This window comes from Dermacentor andersoni, chromosome 3 (assembly GCF_023375885.2).
Source record: "Dermacentor andersoni chromosome 3, qqDerAnde1_hic_scaffold, whole genome shotgun sequence".
Taxonomy (NCBI): domain Eukaryota; kingdom Metazoa; phylum Arthropoda; class Arachnida; order Ixodida; family Ixodidae; genus Dermacentor; species Dermacentor andersoni.
In genome coordinates, this window is record NC_092816.1 from 125,105,098 (window position 1) to 125,132,516 (window position 27,419).

Consider the following 27,419-nt stretch of genomic DNA (forward strand, 5'->3'; position numbering starts at 1 on the left):
TCACCTACGGGGCAGAAACCTGGAGGCTTGCGAAAAGGCTTCTACTTAAATTGAGGACGACGCAACGAGCTATGGAAAGAAGAATGATGGGTGTAACGCTAAGGGATAAGAGAGCAGTTTGGGTAAGGGAACAAACGTGAGCTAATGATATCTTAGTTGAAATCAAGAAAACTAAATGGGCGTGGACAGGGCATGCAATGAGGAGGGAAGATAACCGATAGTCAATAAAGGTTACGGACTGAATTCCAAGAGAAGCGAAGTGCAGCACGGGCCACGAGAAAGTTAGGGGGGCTGATTAGATTAAGAAGTTTGCAGGGACAACATGGCCACAATTAGCACATGACTGGGGCAGTGGGAGAAGTATGGGAGAGGCCTTTGCCCTGAAGTGGGCGTAGCCAGGCTGATGGTGAAGATGACGAAGTCGTCGGGTGTTATAAAGGCGGTCTTCTCGTGGTCCATGTCGTCGACGGCAATCTGCCAGTAGCTGCAAGGAGGTCGATGGAAGAAACTTACCTCGCACCGTGGAGGTAGTCGAGACTGATCTTGATGACGTGCGACGTATCCACACAGAAGCGTCATGTAGCGTCGTTCGTTTTAACTAGAACGACAGGGGTCGCCTTAGGACTAGATGACGGTCCAAAGATTCCTCGAGAGAGCATCTTCTCGACCTCCCTTTGATTGACTTGTTCGTACAAGGACACCCAGTATAGTCACCTGTGAGCAGGGTGTGCGTCAGCGGTGTTAGTACGGTGTGTCGTGAGAGGTCCGGCCTATAGGGTGACCCAAGTAAAATATGTCGCTCAACGAGAAGTGTAATAACAGGTCGGCGTGGTGAGGAGGAAGTTCGGGAGCAATTATGTTTGTGAGCTGAGGAAAGATAACCCGGAAAGCGGAGGAAGAGTCAACAGAAGACGAAGTAATATGAGTAGTCAAGGCTGAAAATTGGCAAACTTGAGAGGAGGGCAGCGTAACTAAGGCTACGCCTTGCGGTAAGACGTGGTCACCGATTCCGAAGTTGACGAGACGAACGCTGGTAGAGTTGTTAGTGATACTGACGACCACGTACGGAAGAGCAATGTGATGGGAAAGGAGGACGTCCACGAGAAGAGACACAGCATAGTTATCGTCTGGCACAGGTGGAGCTGGAGAAAGCAGTATGCAGGTCATGTTTTGTGGGGCGAGTTCTATATCCTCGGTGGAGCACAACCTGCTGAGAACTTGCGCAGGAGCGTCAAGACAAAGCAAATCAAGTTGAACAAGTAGAACAAATCTAATGGTAGAGCAGTTGATAAGGGCGGAGTGAGCGGATGGAAAATGAAGGCCTAGAATAACATCATGGGGGAACTCTTGAAGAACAGTAAACAACAGATTTTTGGCGGCAACCAACGCCAACGCGAGTGGCACATATTCCTGTTATGACCAGTGTTTGTCGGTCAGCGACTCGCACTACACAGGACGCCACAGATGTCAGCATTTATGTGAGAAGTTTGCATAGCTGCTCTGTCATCACAGATATGTGTGCGCCTGTATTGAAAAGAGCAGTGACAAGGACACCATTTACGTACACATCAAGGAAATTCCTATGTGTCGGTAAGGTCAGTAGAGCAATGGCAGTCCGGGTAGTTCTAGCAGCGTCACCCCTCGAAGCTGCACCTGTCGGTTTGTCATAGAGCACCGATACATGGGGGATGGAGAACAGCAAATAGTGGGTGAGCGAGATAGGGGTGGTCGTGGTGAGGGTGAACGATTCTGTCGTGTTGGTGAGGACGCCTCAGGAGAGTTCTATTGCTCTGTGGAATCTTAGGGTGGCGGACGAGTGCCTGATTCGCGGCGGTAAGGTTGGAACGCAGGCTGATTTTGTGATGACGTCCAGGTATTGCGGCAGTGACGGGAAATGAGGCCAACTCGTCGGCCGTTGAAACAAATCGGCCGATCATCAGGTGTTCGCCATTCCACTGGGTTGCGAAAAGGCCGAGAGAAGTACTGGCATCGGGAATGAGGGATGACCGGAAATGTATAGGTGCCCGATCGTTTGACGGAATAGGCTGAATTCCAAGGTTCGCCAACTCGTCGCGCACGACAGACTCCACAAGGGAAATCATCGGCCGAGAATCGTTCGAACAGGTTTCGAAGCCAGCCAGCGCCACAGCTTCGATCTTCGGGTGAACGATACGAACGAGGTTCTCAGACGTTGACGGCTGATTCACACACGGAAGGTCCTTGCACAACGACGTAGCAGTCGTATTTCGAAGGCGCGTGAACTGGCGTGCCATGCAATGACTTTTCGCTTCTTTGAAGCGTTGAGATTCGTTAATGACGAAGGGGATGGTGGCAAAATTCTTATAGACGAGACGAGGCATGTCCCCCACTGACGCATGTCTCTTAATCAGATCTTGGTTTGGCATGTAAAACCCGATATTTATATTTTTAAAACTTAGAAGGTACATTGTGGATAGTAAATTATTTCGTTAAAAGCAGCAACGCACACGCCCAAAAGAAGTCGTAGTCAATTTCCCAGTTTTCACTCAATGATGATGTAGCACGCCTATACTGTGATGTTGTAGCGATGTGAAAAACAAGACAGTTCCGAAAGGGTGAGTCTCGAATCCAACTCATTATTAAACAAGCTTGCGTTGAAAAATATAACACTCAAAGCACCACGATGGCTGCGCTCAAAGTGGTCCTTTTTTGGATCCAGATCTACGCATCAAGGCATCGGTTCATTAGGCTTGAATGCCTGTACAGTGCAGCGCAATTGGGCTAGCTCGAATGTGATCGATAATGCATGCCAGTATTCTCTTCACGCACGCAATCTGATTAGATAACGCGTTTTCAGCATTGAATCGGTAACAACCTTCAGGTTATTTGAAATAGATGCAGGCGCGTCTTGAGCCAAGCGATAACTTTGGAACAGCGGTTAGATGCTAATGAAGGCTCATCCAAAAAGAACGAAAAAAATGTACAGTCCTTTAAATATTAGATGACACAAAGTGCACGTAGTAGAATGGGCCCCCAAGACTGCACAGAGGTGCTGACACATGAAAACTTCAAGACCTAAACACTTTCCGATTACTGGCATTTATTAGACTAGCATCTCATGCGTCAATATAGCCCTGTAGTCTATGGGCCAGTTCCACCACGGTCACTGTGTAGGAGCTCATATTTCAGGTGACTGTGCATACATCAGAATTATTGTTACAAGATCACGAAATTTTCCTCTTCGAATCGTAAGATTAGACAGCGAAGACATATGCCGAAAAGCATTCGTCCTAAAGCTTTAGTACATTTTGTTCTAACTTACATGTCCGCGTTACTCCAGCTCTTACAAAGCACTAAAGAAATTATCTAATGCTCTCTGCCAAGCAGCTGTTTTTATTCATATTGACTCCGAGAAACCTAGCGTGATGCCACCAACGCTCAGAAATCTAATCCGGAGCGCATATAATGTTCTCGCGCACCTTGTGCGATGAGCTGTAGCACTGAGGGGCTTCTTGTATGATGTAGGAAAATCTATTGTAAGAGCATAGTGCAGTGTTGGGCATATTCACTTAAGCTCAAGAACGTGATCTGCTCCAAAAAAAGAAAACCTGTCCAAGCTTTCACACCTGATTTATAAGGTGCTTATCGCACCGTCAATATGCTAGATGTTTTTAACTGTACCTAATAAAAATATAAAATAAATTTACATCTTGGCGATATCATTTAATCATTCGAGTGTTCAGATTGGTAATCGCTAGGTACGGATTAAGTCAAGCAGTTGTGTGGGTAAAAAGCAAGCAACGTCAATTAACATTGCCATAATTGATAGTGGATGGCTAAAGCAAATAGTATTGTGGAGCTCGTCCTCTAGACTATATAGCGGAGCGAATAAATTTTTATTGAACATGCTTCTGTGTGAACTCTGTGAATAAATGTTTCTCGATCAAACGGTTTCTTAAACCTTAACAGACGGAGAAAAAGAACGTCTGGAAGGTCGACCTGACCGCACCAGGCCATTTGTGATATTGCCATCGTTGGTGTGGCTCCCTGAGCATGTTCCTTGCAGCCAGTCCCTAGCGATTTTCGTTCATGTTTTATTTGTGTTTTAAGGCAAGCAGTTTTTGAAAGCTAGCGTGGTCGCAGAAACGATGCACGACGCAATGATGGCGCAGATGTAGCGCGTCATTGCCTTCGATATATCCCGCTACGGCAGAGGCAAGGAAGATAAATAAGGTGAACAGCTAGGCGAGGCGCGCCGATGGTGATGGTGCCATATAGACGAAATCTGGAGTGGGGATCTTGGCATCTCAGGTGCTTTCTTGCGACAGTTTTGCTTTCAGAAATAGATAATGCTATAAATGCAGTGCCATTCGTTCTTCTCTTGTGAATTTAAATATGAGTTTAAGGAAACTCTCTGTCCCATTCGTCTACGAGGGTAGGTGTAAGCAAGGAAATGTTCGCTTGCTCACACACGCACATTCACACACACATACGCGCACACATACACATGCACACACTGATGTGACACTCGTTCGCTCCCATACATATATGCACACGTCCATCCATGCACACACAGACAAAAAAGTACGCACGCACATTGAAATGCAGGGGAACACTAACGTGTGTGTGCTCGCACACGCATAGGCGCACTCCTGCATACGCAGCTTGGAGTATGATGACAGAAACCCGCGCGCACACGCAAATGCAAGTAGACACACACACACGCTCAAGAAGTACACGCGCAAATACACCCTCTCTCTCCTCCGTCCTCGATATCAGAAACTTGCCCGTGTCCATTGTCCGCTGGTAGCAGAATTCCGTCCGCATACGCCATTCTGGGGACCTCCTTTTGTGATATTTGTCTATTACGCATATAAGATAAGTCGAACCCTATTTCACGGTTTTCCAGTCGCCCAGCGCCCCCGGCGACCGTGCCACTGCGAAGGGATCGCGCATTTCGACACGCTTCGAGAGGCCGATTTTCACACCTCGCAGTTCAATCCACCCTAAGGCAGTGACATCGGCGTTGCCCTGCTAAGCGCGAGGGTGTGGATTGGAATGCCGGCTGAGGCGGGCGCATTTTGATAAGGGCGAAACGCAACAACGCTCGTCTACCATTCATTATGTGAAACTTTAAAGAACCCCTAGGTGATCAAAATAAATCGGGAGCCCCCACTACGACGTGTCTCATAATCATATTATGGTTTTCGCTCATAAAACCGAATAATTTATTATAATTAACATTACCTAATCAATCTATTTGGCGCAACTGCTCACCCTAATAGTTCAATATTTTCGCTCCCAACCCAAATCATTTCGGGTCCGTACTGCCGCATCTGTTGCGAATTACTGAACACATTATCCAATGCTGTCTCCCAGGCAGCTGTTATTATCTATCTATCTATCTATCTATCTATCTATCTATCTATCTATCTATCTATCTATCTATCTATCTATCTATCTATCTATCTATCTATCTATCTATCTATCTATCTATCTATCTATCTATCTATCTATCTATCTATCTATCTATCTATCTATCTATCTATCTATCTATCTATCTATCTATCTATCTATCTATCTATCTATCTATCTATCTATCTATCTATCTATCTATCTATCTATCTATCTATCTATCTATCTATCTATCTATCTATGATCTGACGTCGACCCAGTGGCAGAAATAGTCTACTTGCGTGGGCGACTAGCTATGTGCTCCTTTCATTCCTGATGATGCCAGGAAACCAAGTCCGATGCCACTAATGCTCATAAATCTCACCGGGAGAGAAAACCACGTTCGCGCGCACCTGTTGTGATGTACCGTGGCGCTGAGATGTTTCTTGTAGAATGCAGTAGAGTACATTGTAAAGACAGAGGTGCGCGATTGAGCGCGTATGTTCTAAGTTCATGAAATTGAATTCGGTCAAGTAAACCTCTCCAAGAATTCGTACCTGCTTTATCAGAAGCCTACTGTACCGTAAATATATTGGCAATATATTTTAACCACACCAAATTTAAAAAAATAAACCGATGCAAATGTTCTTGACGTTACTGTTATCATAAGATTGTTCATATGATAATCTCCAGGTGGGGAGCAAGTTGAGCAGTTGTGTGCGTAATTCACGAAGCTACGTTCATTAACTTTTAAATAATTGATCCTGGGTGGCTAAAGCAAATGAACAGTTTGAAGCCTGTCTTCGAGATTGTGTAGCTGAGCGAAAATAGGTTTATTAATCATACCCCTGTAAAAGCTAAGAACCAATATCTTGCAATTAAGCGCTATCTGAAAACGTAGCTGATGCGGATAAAGTATCGTCGCGCTGACAGCTTCCAGCCCTTTGTGATATTTTCATCAATGGTAAGGCTCCGTGAGAACGTTCCTTGCGGCACGACAATTCTCGAGTTTTATTCTAATTAGTTTTCCGAAGGCAAGCCGCGTAAAGTTGAAATGTCAATGTAGGAGCGAACGTGCGCTACTGAAATCTTGCTTAGTCACAGAAACGATAGACGATTCAGTGATTGTGCAGATTTAGCGCGTCATTGGCCTCAAGACATTGCACTGCCGCCGACGGAAGCCAGATAACAAAGGGGAACCGCTTAGCAGCTTCCCACGGGGCCGTACCGAGCAAATACTTCAGTACTGACGTCACAGGCGCTTTCTTTTTTGTGAGTTTCGGGAGACAGAGAGAGATTTACAGAAAGGCAGAAAAATCGGCTTGAGCTATAACTTGCTCTGGCCTGCTACACTACACTGGGGAAAAGGGACGGGGAGGGAAATGGCTGCTGAATGGTGATGGTATAAGTAAGAGATGCGTATATACAAATTCACAGAGTTGTGGCATCTCTAAAGCCGTGCGTCCAGCCCAGTGGCTTGGAGAAGAGCTATAGCGGCACTTTTTACCAGCGCTGCGCTGTTTGCATTAGGCCATGGACCTAAAAGAAACTCTTTTGATAGCGGCCTCTCATGGATCTTTCCAATCGAAGAGACAAGTCGCTGTCGTTCTTTCGCTTTCAGAAAAAGAAAATGCTACAAATGTAGTGGCATTCGTTCTTGTCTGTTGGATGATCTCCACATTGCGTTTGTTTCCTAGAGGAGCTGTGAGCAAGAAAATGTTTGCGGACACTCACAGGCACATGTCCCCTCGCGCGCATACACAGACACTCTCTTCCTCTCTCTCTCTCTCTCTCTCTCACACACACACACACACACACACACACACACACACACACACACACACGCACACACGCACACACACACGCACACACGCACACACACACACACACACGCACACACACACGCGCGCACACAAAACACACACACACGCGCGCACACGCACACACCCACACACATGGTACCTCTCCCTCTAGCACACACATAGAGACAATACGCACGCAAATAGATCCATGCGCACGCAAACACGCGCACATTTGTTCCAATGCGTGCATGCTGAAAAACAAACACACATGATAGCAAATGTACACATGCACACGCACTCATGTATGCCCCTCAAGCAGGTAACCGCACGCACACTTACACTAACACGCGCGCACACGCGCACACGCGCACGCACAAGCAAATGTAGGCATGTACACACCCTTGAATGCACACACACGCATACACGCACTCACGCGCATGAAAATGCAAATAGGGAGGCACACACACGCGCACACGTAGACGGACACGCACGCGCATACAACCACACGCAGGTACGATCAAGACGTGCACATGCACAATTACCCTCTATGATATCGGCTGCCTCTAAAAAACCTGCGCGTGCAAATAGACTGAATAACACTCCCTCTGCCATCACCATTCCAACGCCAGCTGTAATAAATCACTTTATGGTTTATATTTGGTGCTTCTTCAAGTGAATATGTCGTCTGCCTGCTTGGAGGTTGCACAACTATTTGCTGCTGTCGTGTGACTTGACCACTCATGCCTGACCGAAACGCTGCTTTAACGCATCACCATTGTTCCGACTACGTGTCATAAATACATATGTTGTTAGAAGGGACTACCCTCTCCTTGTAGTCAGTTGGAATGTTTTGATGTTCGGTCGTTAATATGAAATGCATATTTTAAATTTTTTTTCCCAATGAGTTACACTTGTACATTGCCGTGGTGTTCCGAATGAGAATGTCCAGAATTCCTGGACTTGTATGAATGCCACTCGTACCTGACGAATAAAAAGTTTCTTCAGATCGGTGATCAGTCTGAAGACAAGGTAATAGCCACAGAAATGAAACTGGGAACCACGGATCCAGCTGATTAAGAAATACAGGAAAACTGAGATTAGGGGATTCGTGGGGCACGCATAACTTTTCCCGCATAGTATGCTGAAGCCGTCACTAGCTAGGTTCTCAGTTTTTTTTCTTCCTAAATATGTAAATCAGTAATCGCGGAAGCTCTTATAAACGCTCCTAATTAACTTTATGCAGGTATAGTGGCAAAATATTGCTCCTGCAGAAATCAACAGCGCTGAAAAAAAAAACTGCATAAGCTAACGCATAAGCTAATTTGCATCTGAGATGATGCAAATAAGTAGGAAAGAGTACAAGAAAATGCAGTACGAGTAGTTGTGCGGCACTATTTTGTACTGTTTCGCGGGCTTGTTTTCGAGGCTTAGAAAAAAAACTTTTGGGGGGGGGACGTATTCAGCGACAAAAAGCTCGGTTTGTTATTTTTCACCATGATATAAAATTTTCTCCTTAACACTTTTGATCTGAATAGTATAAATAGGTAGTTGAAGGAATAATAACAGTAATTCTGCGATTGGGAAAATTCAAAAACAAATTGTCCTACTTTCATCACCATCAGTTCATTTCTGTACATGGTTACAACAGGTGCTGAAAATCAACCGGGCCCTTAGCAATACTGGTAGTTCGGGGCCCATGCAAATGCACACAAAACACCATTGCAACTCAGGTTCGCAGGTAATGTGATTTGTAAGTACAAATTCTCCAAACATTGTTTTTAGCAGGATGTTAATAACCTTGCTATAGGACATGTGCAATACGCCAAATAGCTCAATCAGGTAATATTACATTAATGAAACATACTCATCTTGAATTATAGCTTGTTTAAATACAGCAAAATCGTGGACTCGCTTCTGCTGTTTACGGAAGGTTATTCCATATTTTCGTTTCAACGTTGGCTAACGTGCGCCTACCATACGTTAACATTTGCGCTCAATTGCGTCCTCGTGTGTTGGCGTGGCATGATGAAAATAATACTTGGAAGGGGTTTATTGTGCGGGAGTATGCCTTCAACTGAGCACGCCATTTTGAATTCCCCAACAATGAGGAATGGCATATTTAATTTTTTTTAATACCGGTTCGGCGCGTTTCATGTAACGAGAAAAGGATATAATTCGGAGCACTCTTTTCTGCAGCTTGATAACCAGACCTAGGCAGCATGAATAAGTATCCCCCATGTCTCAATAAAAAAGGTTAAGGGACTATGAAAACTACTAAAATATATCATTCGCAGTGCACAAGGCGAAAGTGCTTAAGCGCCTGATATAAACTGAAACATGCCAGGTGCAGACATTTTTTTATATGTGCCCTGTAATGAAGCTATGAACCTAACGTTATACGAATATCTTTATATTCTTTAAATTCTTTTTTTGGTGTCGTCGCTACCTTCAAAGTTATTGCTGGTATTTCAACTCGATTCGACGAAAACGTATCGTACTTTATTTTCAATGAATTTCCTGTTAATTAGTTGTCATAAACCAGTTTACTTTTCGTAGTTGTCTATGAGCAGAGTTTCCCAAGTGACTGATATCCTTTCCTGAGGTAAAAGCTATGGTATCGTCATGATACGTTATTGCCTCATCCTTATGAAGTCTTTCGGGAAGGTCGTTGATCAACAAGGAAAATTCCATCGCACCCGCAACTGAACCCTGCGGAACGCTGTGTGTAGTAGGTAGGAAGTACATTGTGGAAGCGCACACGCTGGTATCTTTCTTCTAGATATTTCTGAAATATAAACTGCCAGCTCGAGATCCACAACAGCGCAAGTGTTTCTGACCGAATTAGATGATCGACGGTGTCGAACGTTTTTTTAATGCCCAGGAATATGCCAATTACTATTTCGTTGCTATTCTGACAAGTGTTAACCTAGCTTGGTACATAACTGCGTTGCTGGTGGACTTGATTGGGCAAAATTCGCGTTGATGCGGTGTTCATGTATTGTGTTTCACCGAGAGCGTAGTTATTTGCTTGACCATAAGCTTCTGGAACACTGTGTTCATGGTAGAGAGCATTGAAATGGTACAGTAATTTTCTAACAGGTTGTAATCGCCGCTGTTAAGACTGGGAGAGACCCTAGCTCACGACACTACAACGGGATACGTCACATTGTAAAAAGCAAAATAAACGTTTACGTCAGGCAAGGACACAACAAGTGTAGATTGTTTATAGGTCGGCACGGAAAGAACTGTAGAGCTTACTTTTTATGAGCTTACTTTTTTACTTTTATACTTTTTTGTAATGCAATGCAGGGGGCAGTTGGGGGATCAGGTATATAGCAATGAGAGGTTATGGCCAATCTTCCTAGAATAAACATTTAATTTATAGGCAAATTGTTGTTTTGACTCACCGTATATATAATAATTTCCGGAAGCCTGAATCGTTGAGTGGTAACTCTTGTGACCAAATTAATTATTTGCCATAGTTTTGTAGGGCACATTTGATTTGCGATTATAGTAAGAATAAAATCTTTCTTCTCGTAATATCGTGTGCTACTAATTTCTTCCTGAAATACTTGTATTGAGTTCCGTTGCAAACGTTTTCTTTATTACATTTTTTCCCTATCTGGAGGAATAATCCTTTATATAGAATAGCTCTAAGGCACTTTGCGCCACCCAAGGGTTTATCTGGCGTTCGTGGTAATATTACCTAACGTTGATATAGCCATATGCACTGCAATGCCGCATTATGCAAGGGTTCGTACATGTTGTATGCCTCAGTGCTGTTCATGACGGGTTCGCCTATCGCAAATAACGTTTATCGAAGTAAATTTCTGTCCACACGTGTAGCTGTTTGACGGTACGGTTTAGCCTGTTCACACTTTGTCGTTACGAGTGAAAACACTGAAAAATGATCCGATTTCCGTATCTACTACACCGGAGGCAATATCTGCATATTTAAAATTGCACAGATTAGGAGCGATTAGGAATAAGCGTTGCAGAAGTGTTTGTTACACGTGTAGGCGCACTAAATAGATTCACAAACCCGTATGATCCATATAGCTTCCGATATGAAATATTATAGCGATCGAGTAGGTTTCAGTTAACGTCGCCGCGTACAATTATCTCCTTATTTTTGTTGCATAAGTCGTCTAACATATTTTCTATTGCGCGAAGGAAACAAGGGACATTAGAACTTGGTGATTGATAAACTGCGCGAATTGTGATTCCAAAAGTCACTTCAATAAATAACACCTCATATTCCAGTGATGCCTCCGTAGTCAAGTTAGTAGAGGCGTTAAGTTGATGTTTCATTTTGTTAAACAGTAGAGCACCTCCTGGCCTTGGTTTGCTTTGCCAAGAATTGATAACCATATTACAACCCTGGATGTTAACATATTCGTCAGGCTTATGCCAAGTTCGTTTCAGAGCGATTACTTCATAATGGAATTTGCGTTCAAGTAGAAATAGCTGTAGGCTCGTAATATTTCTGTTAACGCTACGAATGTTGCAGTGCATTAGTGACTAAGGAACTCCGGCAACGGATTTGCGCCAAGCGACTGCAAAGAACATTACCTTGATACTTACTGTTCAGCTACCTGGAACTTGCATATTCATGAATTTTGGCAAAAGTTACGTGGGACACGTGGTATCGGGTACCCATACCAAAATTGATTAACGTGTATAGCAACCATTTTTTTTCTAGATTCCAGCTTCAACAATATAACCTAATGTGCTAACTATAATTTCCTTTTTTTTTTCTGCAGACGATCCGAAGGCCATAGCATCGAGTAAAAATATCAGCGTCGACGTTTCAAGTAAGCACCCAACTGGTCCGTGCACTCACATGCGCACCGTGTGCTTGAACGCAAGAAAATCGCTAAACGTTTGTATACTGTTCGTCGAGGCTAAACACCCTATAAATTTAGCCGTGATTTTACGGCGGCAACGTATTATTCTTGGACATGGCAGCCTTAGAAGCCTTAGCACCCTTAACGCACTGCCGCATAACCAGAGCTCAAAGTTGTAAAAATCATTGGCTTTGTCATTGTGAGAAAAATCCATAATTTGATGACGATGCTGCATATGCCCTGATAACAGCCAATTAGCAGAGCTGTCCTTATAGGGTTCCTGATACTCCTAATTTACGCAACACTTGAAATGTCGTAAAACTAGGCGACAAATGATGGAAAGCCGCTTACGCTGGGTGACAAACCACTAAGGAATAGCTTCTATATGGCAGGGTTCTCTTGTGCAACGAGAGAAAATTCATCTCGTTTATTAGCATATAAGCCCCCGTCCAAGGGGTGCAGATGGCTTCCGGATACACGTAGCGCGTGAAAGAGTAGGTGTTCATGAACCACGACTGCCCTGTCACTCCCACTAGTTGCTTGTGCGGACTGACATTTATAGCTGTATATCTAATTGTCCCAACAAAACATAAAAGTATATCATAATAAAGTGTACTTGCGATAATTACCGATGATTTATTGATGATTACGTTGGAGATCTAAAAATTGGGACTCCAGCAAGGGTAGCGTGGCGGCCGGTTCTTTGATTAACTTATTATACTTTGCTCGCCCCTGTACGCCAACCTTCGCCGCCGCGCAGAAATGGTTGCGGAACTCCCCGTCTCCGATGCGCTGTGAGGTGTGACATCGGCGCAGTTCTCTCTAATGCATGAGAGCATGAAATGTGAGCAGTGCAGACCATAAGCGACCCTCATCTGGAAAATCTAATGCGATGTGAATTCTTAAGGATATATTGCACTCCTTTTTTTCACATTGCATGAGGAGATGAACAATCCTTTCAGCACTTTATTAGCATTTCATTAAATGAGCAGCGGCAACGTTTTCCCTGCATTACTTACAAAAAAATTATATAGATGAGGCTGTGGCCGTACCATGTGTTAACAGTGAAACTTCCTTTTGTAAGAGTCCCATCTGACCTAAGGGAAATGTCCGCTTATGGCCTATCCAGTGGGCCCGGGCAGCGGTGGAAAGGCTATGCCTGACCGCACATAATGCCCGGGTGGCCTAAGCCCGGGCTGGCAACCTCGCAGGTCCTTTTCCCATTGAAGTTTTTTCCGTGCGTCCACCTCTATTTCCCCATGGGAAAGTGGATGTACAGCGAAGCTGTTGCCGACGTTACGCACACCACCTCCACTAGCGACGTACGCCACACGTGCGTACACCCACGTGTCCGGAAGTTCAGCATGCATTATCATTCTTCTAGGCCCTCCGCCACACGGAAGTGCGCTATTGAACTAACTGAATGGTTAAAAGCAATAAGCGTCTGAAAAAATCTACCGACAACTGCGATAATCCCTAATGCGAAATTTGAGCGTCGCTCTATACTTTCTTTCATTGCGCGATACGTTGGCTGGCGCGGACATTTAGTCTCGTGCAGCACGTTGTAAACGGAGCGAAGTATGGTGCGACTGCCTTGCTTATAGGGAGATCGCGAGAGGCAGCGCGTGGGCGCAATTCACAGCAGCAGCCGCAGACAGACCTCCGCTCATGCAATGCTTTCTTTCCATGTATGGTACCGGTGGCATCATCGGTGAACGAACGACGCACTCTACACTGGCGCCATCTCGTGCCCATCGTCGCTTCAGAGCCCGTTTCGCGCGGCACTACGCTTTCTTTTTCTCCCGCTTTCGCTATACCCTCCATCTCCATTTTCCTCCTCATGGTACCGCTGCCCCCTCCTCTGTTTTCCTCCTCGCGCTCTCTTCGCCCTCACCATGCTTCGTGTTTCACCACTGCATTTAGAGAGCTGCACAGCGCGAACGCTGGTAGTTTTGGTCCCAACGCTGAGCCCACGAACAAAAGGCCGAAGGCTACACTGCTTCTGCTGCAAAGCCGAATCAAGAGAGCCTGATGGCGTATCGACACGGCTACGTTCTTCCAGCGCTTCCAACTGACCAGAGAGATCGATGGCCCACAATATTCCTGTCAGCCTGCTCTCAACCTCTACAGGGATTGCTGTCGTTGCAGTTGACCACAGATGGAAGCTCGGCCGAGCTCTTGCGTGCTGTCTGCGCCTCAGGTTTGGTGGAAGGTCAACGGGCAATCAGCTAGGATCTCAAGTACATAGTACAAAAGCCGTGAGACAAGTCCCAGTAAAACTTAGTTCTGCCGTCACTTTGGACAGACAGACAGACAGACAGACAGACAGACAGACAGACAGACAGACAGACAGACAGACAGACAGACAGACAGACAGACAGACAGATAAACAAAAAGTTTCTTGCAGCCGAACGCACTGCACCGTTTCCTTTGTACCCCGCCTTTTCTAATCCCCGAGAAGAAAGGTATAGAAACGTTGGCTTTGATAAAGGAATTACGTGTTTGATGGCGTAGAGTTCTTGCAGTGAGGGCATAGAGGAACGTTTGTTATTTCATTGTCGAATTGTGCAATAACTGGAGCCGTCGTATCTGCGGGGGAAGTATATATGCACATTCATAAAAATTATGGGATTTTACGTGCCAAAATCACTTCCTGATTATGAGGCATGCCGTAGTGGAGGACTCCGGAAATTTCAAACATCTGGGATTCTTTAACGTGCACCTAAATCTAAGCCAACTTTCATAAGCCAACTTGTTATATGCCTGCTGTACCATGCTGGCAGCATGACTATTTGAGAAGACCCTAGTTCCACTAGCCAGCAACAAAAAAGTACAGAATGGTACGTAAAAAAGCCTTTGCTTTAAGCAATCGAGAGACTTAATTCGTTGCCTCGTTAGCATTTGCAAAAGTATTGCACAAGTGTTAGCTATTTAAGAAAATTTGTCATCGGCAGTTCGCGACGTGCGACCTTCAACTTTAACTGAAAAGATAACGAAGAAATTCATAATAATAATAATAATAATAACATTAATAATAATAATAATAGTAATAATAATAATAATAATAATAATAATAATAATAATAATAATAATAATAATCCTATTTTAGGTCTCCTGCAGGGCGAAGGCTCCTCCTTGCGATCTCTAATTACCCCTATCCTGCGCCAACCGATTCGAGCTAGCGCCTACGAATTTATTAATGCCATCACCCAAATTTGTCTTTTGCCGTCCTCGAGAGCATTTCCCTTCTCTTAGCATACATTATGTAACCGGTTATCTAACCTACGCATTACATGACCTACCCAGCTCCATTTCTATCCGTTAATATCAATCAGAATATCGGCTATCCCTGTTTGCTATATAATCCACACCACGCTCTCCCTGTCCCCTTAGCCTTACGCCTAACATTCTTCATTCCATCGCTCTTTGCACGGTCCTTAACTTGTTTTCGAGCTTCTTTGCCAGTGTCCAAGTTTCTGCCCCATATGTCAGCACCGGTAATGTGAGCACCTTTCTTTTGGTCAGCTTCCAGTCAGGATGTGACAATGTCTGCCGAATGCGCTGCAACCCGCTTTTATTCTTCTCTATATTACTCTCTTATGATCAGGGCGCCAGTGAGTAATTGACCTAGGTACACGTACTGCTTCAATGACTCTAGAGGCTGACTGCCGATCCTGAACTCTTGTTTTCTTGCGCTGCTATTGAACATTAGCTTTGTCTTCTCCATGTTATCTTTCAACCCTACTCTTATACTCTCTCTGTTAAGGTCCTCAATCATTGGTTGAGAATAAAGACATTACTGTTGTGTAAAAACGCGTAGCCATTACTGCCATAGCGTGACAAGTTCTCTTTATAAAGTTTTCGTTTCAACAAAACGTGCACCTAATATTTTCATTTCTTTTCTAGTTTCAAGACCCGAGAGCCGGTCCTCGGGAACTGTTTGCTCTATTCACTTTCTTGGCACTGAGCTTCAAACGGTTAGTGTCTTGCAATCATATGCAGACATATGCGACTAATTCTGAACCATGATACCTTGTCTGATACTATGACTAATCCACTGCACTTGAATAATTTTTTGCCTCCAGGATGTTTTCTATAGGTTTATATTCTATGCAAAAGCTTATGCTTCACTTATAGGATAGCATTCGCGCCTTAGTGGCACGAAAGCACGTGCCAACGCAGGCGTGCCAAAGGCTTGACGAAAAGCTTAGGACAGAAACTCCGTAATGGAGTATTATCGTATATTTGTAGCATTCTTTACAATCGTTACTTACAAACCGTATACTGCACTCTTGAAACCATGGCTGCCGAATTTTAGGAGATAACCAAATCCAACGAACAAAACGCACGCTATGACGATGTCCCAAGTAAACTCGTTCTTATGACACATTCTTGGGCTTATAGCCCAAAGTGCGACAGAAACTCGTCAGGCGAGGGTGATAAATTGTCAAATAACCCGGCTATCGCTTAAGGTTCAAAAGGACATAATAAATTTACCTTTTGAACCTCAGGTAAATGAGGGTTTATTTGACCATTTTGTGTTCGGTAAATAAAATAAATGCTGTTGTAGTGCTGATCTCGCATCATCTGCTTGATAGTGATAGTGATCTAAAGAAAGGAAGGACGCTTGATTCTGCAACCCGTGAGGGAGCACGGCGAAGCGTCGTCAGGGGAGAGGGAGTGGAAGTGAAAGATGATAGAGAAAGAAAAAAGAAAAAAAAAAGCGATGCACTCGCCTGCATTCCTACACGTCCTCTTCAGAAGCTTCTCTCTGTTGATGCTGACGCAATTCACTCGTTGCCAGCGTTTCCCACCTATGCCTTGCCCGCGCAAGCTCTCGCCGGTGTTCTAAGTGCACCTGCGTAAGGGACCGCATTCCGAGTACGTTTTCTCGTCAGATTCTGACGTTGCTCATGAGCGAGTAGTTGCTTAGGATAGTTACAATTGTTTCGCATTCAAAATATTAAAAGCAATGAGCTCACCCAGAAAGTGTGATTTTTCGACCTATGATACGACGCAGGTCTGCTCGGCACATGACGTCACAACGCGTGCCTCGCCTCGTAGTCACTACTGCGCATGCGCCACTAGTAGCACCGAGCCTCAGGTGCACCGCCGCTGCGCAGCGCCGCGCCTTCCCGCATCCGCCGTTTGGTATAACGTCACACCGCGTTCCTCGTCGTTGCGCTCGCGTCCGATGGTTTCGCCAGCTGCGTCGCATGCCTGATAACATGTCGGAGGATTGAAAAGAAGAGCTCGCGTGTGCCGCAACCACAGTTGAGGCGGCAGTATGGACGGCGACAATCCTGATATGCAGGAAGAGGCCTGGAATCGACGTCGGAACGAGATGAAGAGGAAACAAATCGCCCAGGAAACAGACTAACAGCGCGCCGAACGACTGGCTAAACGCCGCAACATAGCTAGACAACCAGACTAACCTGGACATGCAATCAAGATTAACCAAGGCTAACCATGCTATGCCTTAGCTTTCGCTACGTATATCCTCCAGAGTAACCCGTGAAAATCATAACTGCTACGATTTGCAGCGGTTGTCTGCAAGCTGTCTAGGCAGCCAAATCAAAACGCGCCCAGCGTCTCAACGCTCTCGCTTACCCTCGGGAATTCGTAAGGGTGTTCTATGCCGCTTGTCGATGCATGCCTCCGTGGTGCAATGAATTCAATACAGTGGTTTTGTATTATAAATCACCAAGCCGCTTGACGGCGGAAAAACGAAGTTTAGGCAAATCCATGTACTTAATTGCCATCATCCCCTGCTGACTGAACCCCCCGCCCCCCTTCTTGCAGCTCCCGAAGACGGTCGCGCCAGAGTTCCATATGTTAATTATTGCATAAAACTGCATGCTTTGGCCTATGGCTGGATTGGTGTCGGCATCTGGCGGCTTTCTGACAAAATATCGCGTTGGAGGTTATTACGTTCAAAACCACTTAGCGGTAAGTGTACAGGAGTTTGTGTATTCACAGAAATTGGGCTATTCGAGCCCAAATGGCACTACGACTCTTTCGAGACGCGATATGGAAGGACGAAGGGAACGGCGGAGAAAATCACTCGGGCACCTAGCCAAAGAATGCTACGCATTTAAACAGAACAGGTTGCCTCAATACCAGGAATCCTGATTGACCTCAAAATCGGCTGCATCACTTAAGGAGATTGTTTTCCTATCCCACTTTTCAGTACGAAATCCGTGTGGTGACAGTCCGATTTGACGATGAATATCTCTTGAAGCATGCACTTTAGCAAGCATATTTTTTATTACCATTATTAATAGTTTACCTCGGTAGTAGTTTTCTTTCTATCTTGTTGGTGGAACTATAAGTGACAGCTAGAATAAACTTTTTTACAGAGACCTGTTGGATGCTGTGTTATTTGCCACGGATTAAATCGAACACTTCCTGATAAAACTCCTTGCTACGTGAGTAATCCAGTATCCTTTAACGCAATCACATTTTCAAATTTCCGACAACGCCCTCATAATTCTGACGCCATAATAACTGCCGCAAATCGATCACTGTCTTAGCATGTGTAGCGAGTAGCTCAGGGGCGGTATGCTCGGTTGATAACTTTCAGAGAAACTGTCACTTTCGTGAGATTTCGCCAGAAAACGCCAACGTTTACGTGTAAACGTACTATGCCAAAGTTTAGAGCGTTTATAGAAATATAACAAAGTTGTTTTTCCTGATTCCTAGCGACTGAAACCACTTTACTGGTAAATGGGAAGCATCGTATTATAATATTCCTATCACTTTGCAACGTTGGCCGTAATGTTAAGCGGCATTAGCTGCGTTCTTGTTTAATATGAGTTCAGCCTTTTAAGGCGAAAGCTTTACTGGCCGCGAACTTGCGATTTCACCGTGGCGGTGCTCCGAGGAGGCACATGACGTCACAATGCGCGCCTCGCCGCGGATATTTCTCTCTCTCGCTCGCTCCGTAGTCACTACTGCGCATGCGCCACTAGTAGTACCGAGCCACAGGTGTTCCGACGCTGCGCAGCGCCGCGCCTTTCCGACGCCGCCGTTTGGTATGACGTCACACCGCGTTCCTCGTCGTTGCGCGCGCCTCCGATCGCTTCGCCAGCTGCGTCGCATGCCTGATAACATGTCGGAGGATTGAAAAGAACACGCGTGCGCCGCAACTACAGTTGAGGCGGGAGTATGGACGGCGACAATTCTGATAAGCAGGAGGAGGCCTGGAATCGACATCGGAACGAGATGAAGAACCTAGGAAACAGACGAACAGTGCGCCGAACGACTGGCTAAACGCCGCAACATAGCTAGACAACGAGACTAACCTGGACTTGCAATCAAGATTAGCCAAGGCTAACCATGCTATGCCTTAGCTTCGCTACGTATATCCTGGCATAGCTGAGCTAAGCCACTGCCAATTATTTGTTCAGGCTTGAACAATTATGAAAGCATTTATTGCACCTCACCTAACAGTAAAAGCGCCTAACTACCCTTCTCTTTTGAAGGCTGCCGGCTAGTGAGCATTTTAGGCAAGCCATATTCTTATGCTCCACCAAAATAATGCTTTCTAGCTTTGTTCTCCACTTTCTTGCTTCGGAAGGGCAAAATTGCGCTAATAGAGTTCAAATTAAAAATCTATTACTGCAGATGTTAATATATTTAATTTAGCCCAGGCACTCAATTATCATAGTTATCAAAAAGATTTTCGCATAATTTTTTACAACAAGGAAGTTGTTTCGTCCGTAACAGTTTTCGCATCTCCGCAACATGAAATAGTATCAAAAAATCATAACTTACGGTTTTTTGTACACATCTTATTAGGCGTCTTCGTTCCTTCTATCTTGGAGAACATGCTCTTCTTGCCCAAATCATAACACTTATATGATTCCATTTCTTCGCGGTTTTATTATCATAGCAGCTATATGAACTCAGCAGGCAAATCTGTGCCTCGCCGTTGATACGACGTTCTTTATATTAAGGTATATATGGTATTACAATCAGTGCTCCGTGCGCAATAAGTCGTGGTTTAGAGGGCAAGCGTTCGGTGGGGGGGGGGGGGGGTGGGGGGGGGCGTTCCGAGAATGACATGGGCTTGACGCGCACCGTCTCCCTAAGCACCAAATGCTAAGCGCGTGCTAAGGAATTAGAGCGCGCGTCTTTTCGTCTACCCGGGCCGTGGCTGCGCATGGCTGTTTGCTCGACAGAGAGCACATGCCCTCCGCAAGTTATGGGAGTAGCAGATATGGCTGATCGCTGCACGTGCTCTGTGTGCTAGAGACGTGAAACAGTTCTAGGGGTGAGCGTTTATTCTGCGAAGTTGGCTCGCGTTGCCCCTGCGTTGATTATGGGAATGCTCACAGGCATGGAGTGAAATCCGTTTATGTATTTTATGCGCGCATGAAATCAAGTTTGTTTCGTCAGTAGGTGAACGCTTACTGCAACTTAAACGTCTTATAAAACTAGGAATCTTCGTTTAATCTGTAATGGTCCAATACTTTGCTAACGCTACCAATGCCTCGCCTTCGAGCTAAAACGTTGCAGTTAAGGTATTTATAGTTCTACACTGATACCAGATATTCTAATATGTCGTAATAGCGTACATATAAAAATGCAATAAAACTAATTATGACAAGATATGCATGTACTCCCCTTAGAGAAAGATCTTTATTTCTACGCCTACGTATATCATAAGCCAGCAAATAAAGACACCATTGACAGCATAGGAGAAATTACATGTACTAATTAACTGAATTAAAGAAATTATAAGTTATTAAAATGAAGGTGGATTCAAAAATAACTGGCCGTGGAGGGGCACGAATCTACATCTTCGCATTACGCGTGCGATGCTCCTAACTATTTACCTACCGCGGCTAACACTCCCAGGTTTAGTTCTAGTTCATAAATAACCCAGGAAATAGATGGGGAAACGGCGCCGCGGTAGCTAAACTGGTAAGAGTCACGCATGCGTAATGCGAAGACGTGGGCTCGTGCCGCTTCTTCGGCCAGTTGTGTCCTCATGCACTCTGATTTGCATTCACCTATAATAATTAATAAGTACATGCAATCTCCATTATGCTGCTCGTGGTGGTTTTGTTTCATTGTTTCTTATGATATCACTAATAAAATCATGCCTTCGGCTTCCTTTGTTATTGTGCGGCTAAGTATGTAATTTAAAATAACGTCTGAAGTCCAAATTTAGTACTGAATGCTTTCAAATTATTCTATGATTTTCAGTTGGTGCACATGGATTTTTGATCAGTTAAGTTCCTTTTGGCGAGTCCAAGGTCCGTGTACTTTCGCTCACGGGTTTGCATAGCACTATGCCCCAGTAGCGGTTGTTCCGTGTAGCTAAGTTCTCAAATATTTACCGTCACACAGAGATTTAATTAAATTGAAGGTAGGAGGAGCAACTTCGGAGCTAACATGCTTGCGATGTTTTCTTTCAAGGCCCTCCGCCCTGAAGATGCTAAAAGGATCCAACCATTCGCACATCGAAGTTGCCCTCTCGGACTATGTGAAAATGGGGTCTGTTCGCCAACCGGGAAATATGAACTTTGTGCAAGCAAACTGATTTAGAATGAAACGTGGCTTCGCCTCTATTAGCGTAAATTGTTTCATACTTAGGAGATAACCGAGTTTGATTTGACTGAATAAACATTTACATCAGTGTCTGTTTGTGTATTCCCACACCATAACACCAGTTTTGTTGATGCAACTGAAGCAAGTATTAGTTTATGCAGGCTAGGGGATTATGTTATGCCACCACGTTTCCAAGCTCTACCATTGAAATTATCGTAATCACTAACGACAAAGGTGACATGCTTTTTTTAATAAAAGCATTAGGAATCTGTTCTGTTTTGTTTGCTTACTTATATGTACCTTAATTAACAGCGAATATTCACATAACCACGAACAAAAGGAGGTCCGACAGAATAAGGATATCATTTAAAGTAGTGAAAAGGAATTCCGTGCAGCTGCAGCACATCGCTATTCCTCTTCCAGAAGCACAGATCGTCTTGTTTGAACCTCGATAGGATTGTAAAAACGCTGCTACGCCCAGTTATTCATTTGCCTCGTTGTATTTGTTTATTTATTAACGCGAAAGTCTTAGGTGTCTCTGTTGGCAGGTGCCCTTGGCTAAACTGCGCCGTGACAAAAAATGGCTGACACCGCAAAGAGGAAAATCACGTAAATGATGGCTCAGATGGACTCAGATCTCCCAGGGAGGTTCCGGCAAACAAAGTACGTTAGTGGCTGTCAACAGAAAATCTGGTGCACTTTGGTCTGAGTGGGAATCAAGCGGAGGCCTCCGGTGTGCGAGGCGAGCCTGTTTCCCGGAAAGCACGGCTGCTCCACGGTTCTGATTTCAGTTTACTAAGAGTGGACCTAGTGCGTGTCTGATTGCACACGTCACGTAGTCACACAGACGCGCCCGTGGCACTGTTCGCACGTTCGTCGTCGTCTTTTTTCCACAGCTGGCTCCGACGCCGCTCATCATGCCAGCGTTTCCATACTGCTCCTACCTCTTCGAAGGCGCTGACGACCCTGGCTCACTTCCAATGAGTGCGTCGATTTTAGTAAGGTTTTGGTAAGTAAGGTGCGCAGTTGCCACAATTCTTCATAAACGTATCTCAATAGCGACAAAAAGTGTGCCAATTCGGCAATCAGTCCTACGCCGTAACGTTTGACAAACGTATAACGCTTGCTTAATTATTTTCTTTTTGTGCCTAAGAGCCCAGTAGTCATTACGCAGAGGGAGCACAGCAATAAATGAAAGAACCTCGCCAAGTTCTCTGCGTACGCGTACATCTAAAGATAATCAAAATTAGTTTCTCATATTTCCCGCGCATGTCGGTGCTCCTGCTGCGAATAAAACATGAAAAATAAATGCAATTCATTCATTATTGTTACGATATATGCTCCTCTGATTAGTAAGGAAAGGACAATCGTATGAATTAAGGCCTTTGGATTTTCCTGCGTCACACTGCTGGAAATGTTCATTCTTTTTTCTTAGCTAGCCCTTTTAAAAGAGCATCACTTTACCTCCTCCTCCCCTCTTTCCCCAGCGTAGGGTTGCAAACCGGATCTTCCCCTCTGGTTAACCTCCCTACCTTTCCCCTTTCCTCTGTCTCTCTCTCTTTCTCTACTACATATGACGACCGGCATCGGAAAGTGGCAAATCATTGCTGGCAAGAAAGGTTATTGTTATTGCGATAATTACTTGTGACAAGAAGCACAGAGATTACATTTCTGTAGTATATAAGAAATTGTGTGAAGGTGTCACTAATCGCCTCCAATCCATCAACCTTATAAAAGCGCAGATCATTGTTTCACCAGCAACGCTACATTTCCTGTGTTATATTATGCTAACATCATAAGGCAAACTAATGTGAGAGCGAATACTTAAAAAAAACACAATTGATTTCTCGAAATCTTTAGAACTACACGAAACGCGTTAGGCCCTGATATTTCGACCTACCAAGAAAATAAAAATCCGAGAAAATGATAAAACATTTGAAGTGTGCATACATGTGTGATGCATAAATGTTTTATAGTGGCTAATACAGGTTTTTTAACTAGAGTATAGAAAAAGAAAATATCCAAGATACCGAAATGTAAGGCTGAAACTAAAGTTTCCTTCCCCGCAGCTCAGGCCATTTTACAAAATACATGTAGCAGTCAACATGAAGGCAGGCGTGAGAGGCTTCCTGGCGTCACGGCGTCTGTTCGACGCGAGGCCACGCTGGGTGCAAACACGCTCCGCAGAATGCGCAAAAATGCTGTCGTCTTCACCCTTTGGATGTGGATGCCCATACAGTCGACGACATTGTCGCTTACCACATGGACGCCTGTGCTATGAGCTCATTTTTTCCACCGCAGCTGCTATCAGCGGTGAAAATGCCGCACAGGCGCACAGGGCATGAAAGACAAAAATATATTAACCGTAAGCACCTTCTAATCCAAGCACTCGTGTTTAGTTTGCTTTACGTTTCGTCCACGGTAACATTTAAGAGCAGAAACGAAAAGAAAAAAAATCGGCATTGATGTCAGTACCTGATATTTACAGCGTTTACCATACACAGGAGAGACGACGACGAAGTGCCTTCTTCTTAGAACGCTTCTATCTGTGTTCTCTGTTTTCCGACGAATTCTTCGGAATTTCCTGGTGCCTTGGCTCCCGGTTTTGTGGCCATGGACGCGGAGCCTTCCAGAGGCCCTCCTGGCCAGAGGTCATCAAGGCCGTCCCTCACGAGGAAGAGAGGAAGCGTGCTCAGTGACACCGAGGACACTGAGCTATACTCAATGTCGGATGAAGACTCATCGGATGATAGCTTCATCACTGTCCGCAGAAAGAGGGCCAAAAGGAGGACTGTCAACGCGAACCCATCAACGCAAGCGAGCACGGCGACTCTGAAGTCAAGGCCTGAACGCTGGCCTCACACCATCGTGTTCGTACCCGAAGAGCCCTCAAACAACCTCCGACTGCTAAACAGGCAAGAACTATCTGTTTTCTTGGAAGGGGTCGTGCCGAATGAAATTAAGGACATTCGTATAAATGCACGCAAAAACGTCCTCGCAATTGATGTTAACAACGGGAGTGCGCTCGAAAAACTGAAGCAAATCTCGGTGCTAGGGCGCATCAAAGTGCGTTCATATATCCCGATGGATGACGCATCCACAGCAGGTGTCATTTATGACATCGATGTCGCCATTCCCAACGCGGACTTGCCTATCCTCGTCAAACCAGCAAGTGAGGGTGTTGTCATCACGCGTGTGAGCCGCCTTGGAACATCGCGCTGCGTCAAACTGATCTTCAAAGGACATTGCTTACCAACACACGTCAAAGTCGGTCACTTCCGACACCCTGTTAGGCCCTTCGTACAAAAGCCTCTTCAATGCCACCAGTGCTTTAGGCTGGGACATGTCAAGGGTGTCTGCCCAAACTCGATACTGTGTCCCCGTTGTGCTGAACCTCACGCGGAGGAGACGTGCCGGGCTACTGTCCTAAAGTGCGGCAACTGTAATGGTTCCCATGCTGCCTCGTCTAGGGACTGCCCTCGCATCAAGAAAGAGGTCGCTGTTCTCAAGCAAATGGTTCGGGACAATTCGACACACAGGGAGGCTGCTGCAACGATCCGGCGTCGGCGTCGGCGCCACCGAACCTCCTCAAAAAGGCAGAACCGCGAAAGGAGGGGGCCGCTTCCATTGTAGCACCCACGTCCTCCAATCAGGCCAAGAAGGGGCTGAACAGCACAAGGGAGTCGCCTGAAAGGAATTTGTCTCAAGAAGAATGGCCTGCGCTTCCGAGCCAGCAATCTCCCACAAAACTACACATTGTGAAGCCCGCTCGGGAGCCTACTCCTGCCGCTGATGCCACGCCCAAAGCAGATCGTCAAGTCCTTTCAATGCTGCGTCCCCTCATAGATGCCATTCGAGTGATTCTGTCGAACCTTGGAACTACGTCTGCTCAAAATGCACTGAAAGTACTGGACGCCTTAAGCCCAGTGCTTGAGTCCCTCGAACAGAGACATGGCCAGCCATCGCCCATCGTTTCGAGAGGAAGTCAAGGCAGCGTCAATCATACAGTGGAACGCAAGAGGACTAAAATCACGCCTTTCGAACTTTCGTCAGTATGTATATACTAATTTGTTCCCAGTCATTGTCATATGTGAGCCTAAGGTATCAAAACCAGTCAGATTATCGGGATACGAAGCTGTTATATCCGCAACAACTAATGCATGCAGCAAAGTCATCGTTTTTATTCGTCGAAAACTGACCTATGTTCGCCAGCCGATTCCGCCTCATGATAAAAATCAATACGTTTGCCTAACAATTAAAAAAGGGCTAACTAATGTTTACACTTGTAGGCGTTTATATATCGCCTTCAAGTATTTTTGATCCCAAACGATTAACGAACATCTTGTCTGTGTGCCCTGCCCCATAAGTCATCATCGGAGATATTAATGCGCACCATATAGCATGGGGAAGCGCAAGAACAAATGCAAGAGGGCAAAGACTTGCGAACTTCGCCTGTAACCACGGCCTTTCACTCCTGAATGACGGCAGCCCAACGTTTATACGAGGCGTGAATTATGGCAGCTGTCTTGACCTAGCTTTCGTCTCCAGAACTTTCACAAGATATGTTAAATGGTTTTCGGATATCGAGACACACGGGAGTGATCATATTCCCACATACTTTGTCACCAAAGGAATGTCCAGTCCCACCCCACGGAACGCCATTCGATTAATTGATTGGACCACTTTTACTTCCACCATGGAGGATGCCTGTCGAGAGGGCTTGTCCTCTGGATTAGAGGAAGCAATCAAGTCTGCAATGCTACACGCCGCGCGCACGGTCACGGTTTCGTCGAAGCGCACGGAATTGGATATAGAGTTGGAGCGACTTCGTGCACTCCGTCGTCGTGCGGAGCGGCGTTACCGGCGTACAAAATTCATCGAAGACCTTAGGACAGCCAGACGACTAGAAAAGAAAATTCAACGTCGCATGGATAGATTGGCATCTCGACGTTGGACAAGATTTTGCCAGTCACTAGACACCGGAAAGCCACTTTCCCACATCTGAAGAACCATACGTGGTCTACGTTCCCTCCCTGAACAACGCTTCCCAATCAAAGCGCTGGCGCTCTTCCAGGGGCGGCTAGAGGCTGATGTTGCAGATGACTTTTGTGCAAGGATCGCTGGCCAAGCAACCGGTCCAGGCTTTCCAGCCCCCAGTCGCATCCCTGTTTCGCGTGACGGCCGCATGGATCTTCCTTTCATAATGGAGGAACTAGAAGCGGCTCTTGCTCTATGCAGGCGTTCTTCATCCGCGGGACCGGATGGAATATCCTACCGCGCCTTGAACAACCTGAGTGATGGCGCACGGAGAGAACTGTTACATCTCTGCAACTTATCTTGGCAGGATAGCATGGTTCCCGAAGAATGGAAGATAAGCCGCTTGGTCCCTCTCCTGAAGCAAGGCAAGTCCCCACTTGAACCCACCTCATACCACCCAATAGCGCTGGACAGCTGTGTGGGAAAGATAATGGAAAAGATGATCCTTGCCCGCTTGGAGTGGTACCTGGAGCACTACAACATGTTACCGAATTGCATGGCTGGTTTTCGACGAGATCGCTCTTCAGTAGACAGTGCTGTTGATCTCGCTACGTACGTCCAGCACCAAAATTCGCGCAAAAGACTCTCTGCAGCTTTGTTCTTGGATGTCAAGGGGGCATACGATAACGTATCTCACGAGGCTATCCTCGATGCTCTTGAGATGGTTGGCCTAGGTGGTCGAGTTTTCCAATGGATCTCTCATTACCTTTTTATGAGATCGTTCTTTGTCTGTACCGGTGATGGCAAAACGGCACTACACTACACGTACCGAGGTGTTCCTCAAGGCGGTGTACTAAGCCCT

The 27,419-nt window shown here is 45.4% G+C and overlaps 1 protein-coding gene across 1 annotated transcript in view; it reads left to right on the top strand.

Moving 5' to 3' along the window:
- Nucleotides 1-21,672, top strand: part of LOC126537961 (evasin P1180-like) — a 32,580-nt gene extending 10,908 nt beyond the window's left edge. The window contains exons 3-6 of the mRNA XM_050185081.2: nt 11,939-11,989; nt 15,929-15,999; nt 18,382-18,450; nt 21,449-21,672. Of these exons, the coding sequence (XP_050041038.2) occupies nt 11,939-11,989; nt 15,929-15,999; nt 18,382-18,450; nt 21,449-21,577 (320 nt within the window). The 3' untranslated portion in view covers nt 21,578-21,672. The remainder of the gene's footprint in view (nt 1-11,938; nt 11,990-15,928; nt 16,000-18,381; nt 18,451-21,448) is intronic.
- The last annotated feature ends 5,747 nt before the right edge of the window (nt 21,673-27,419 follow it).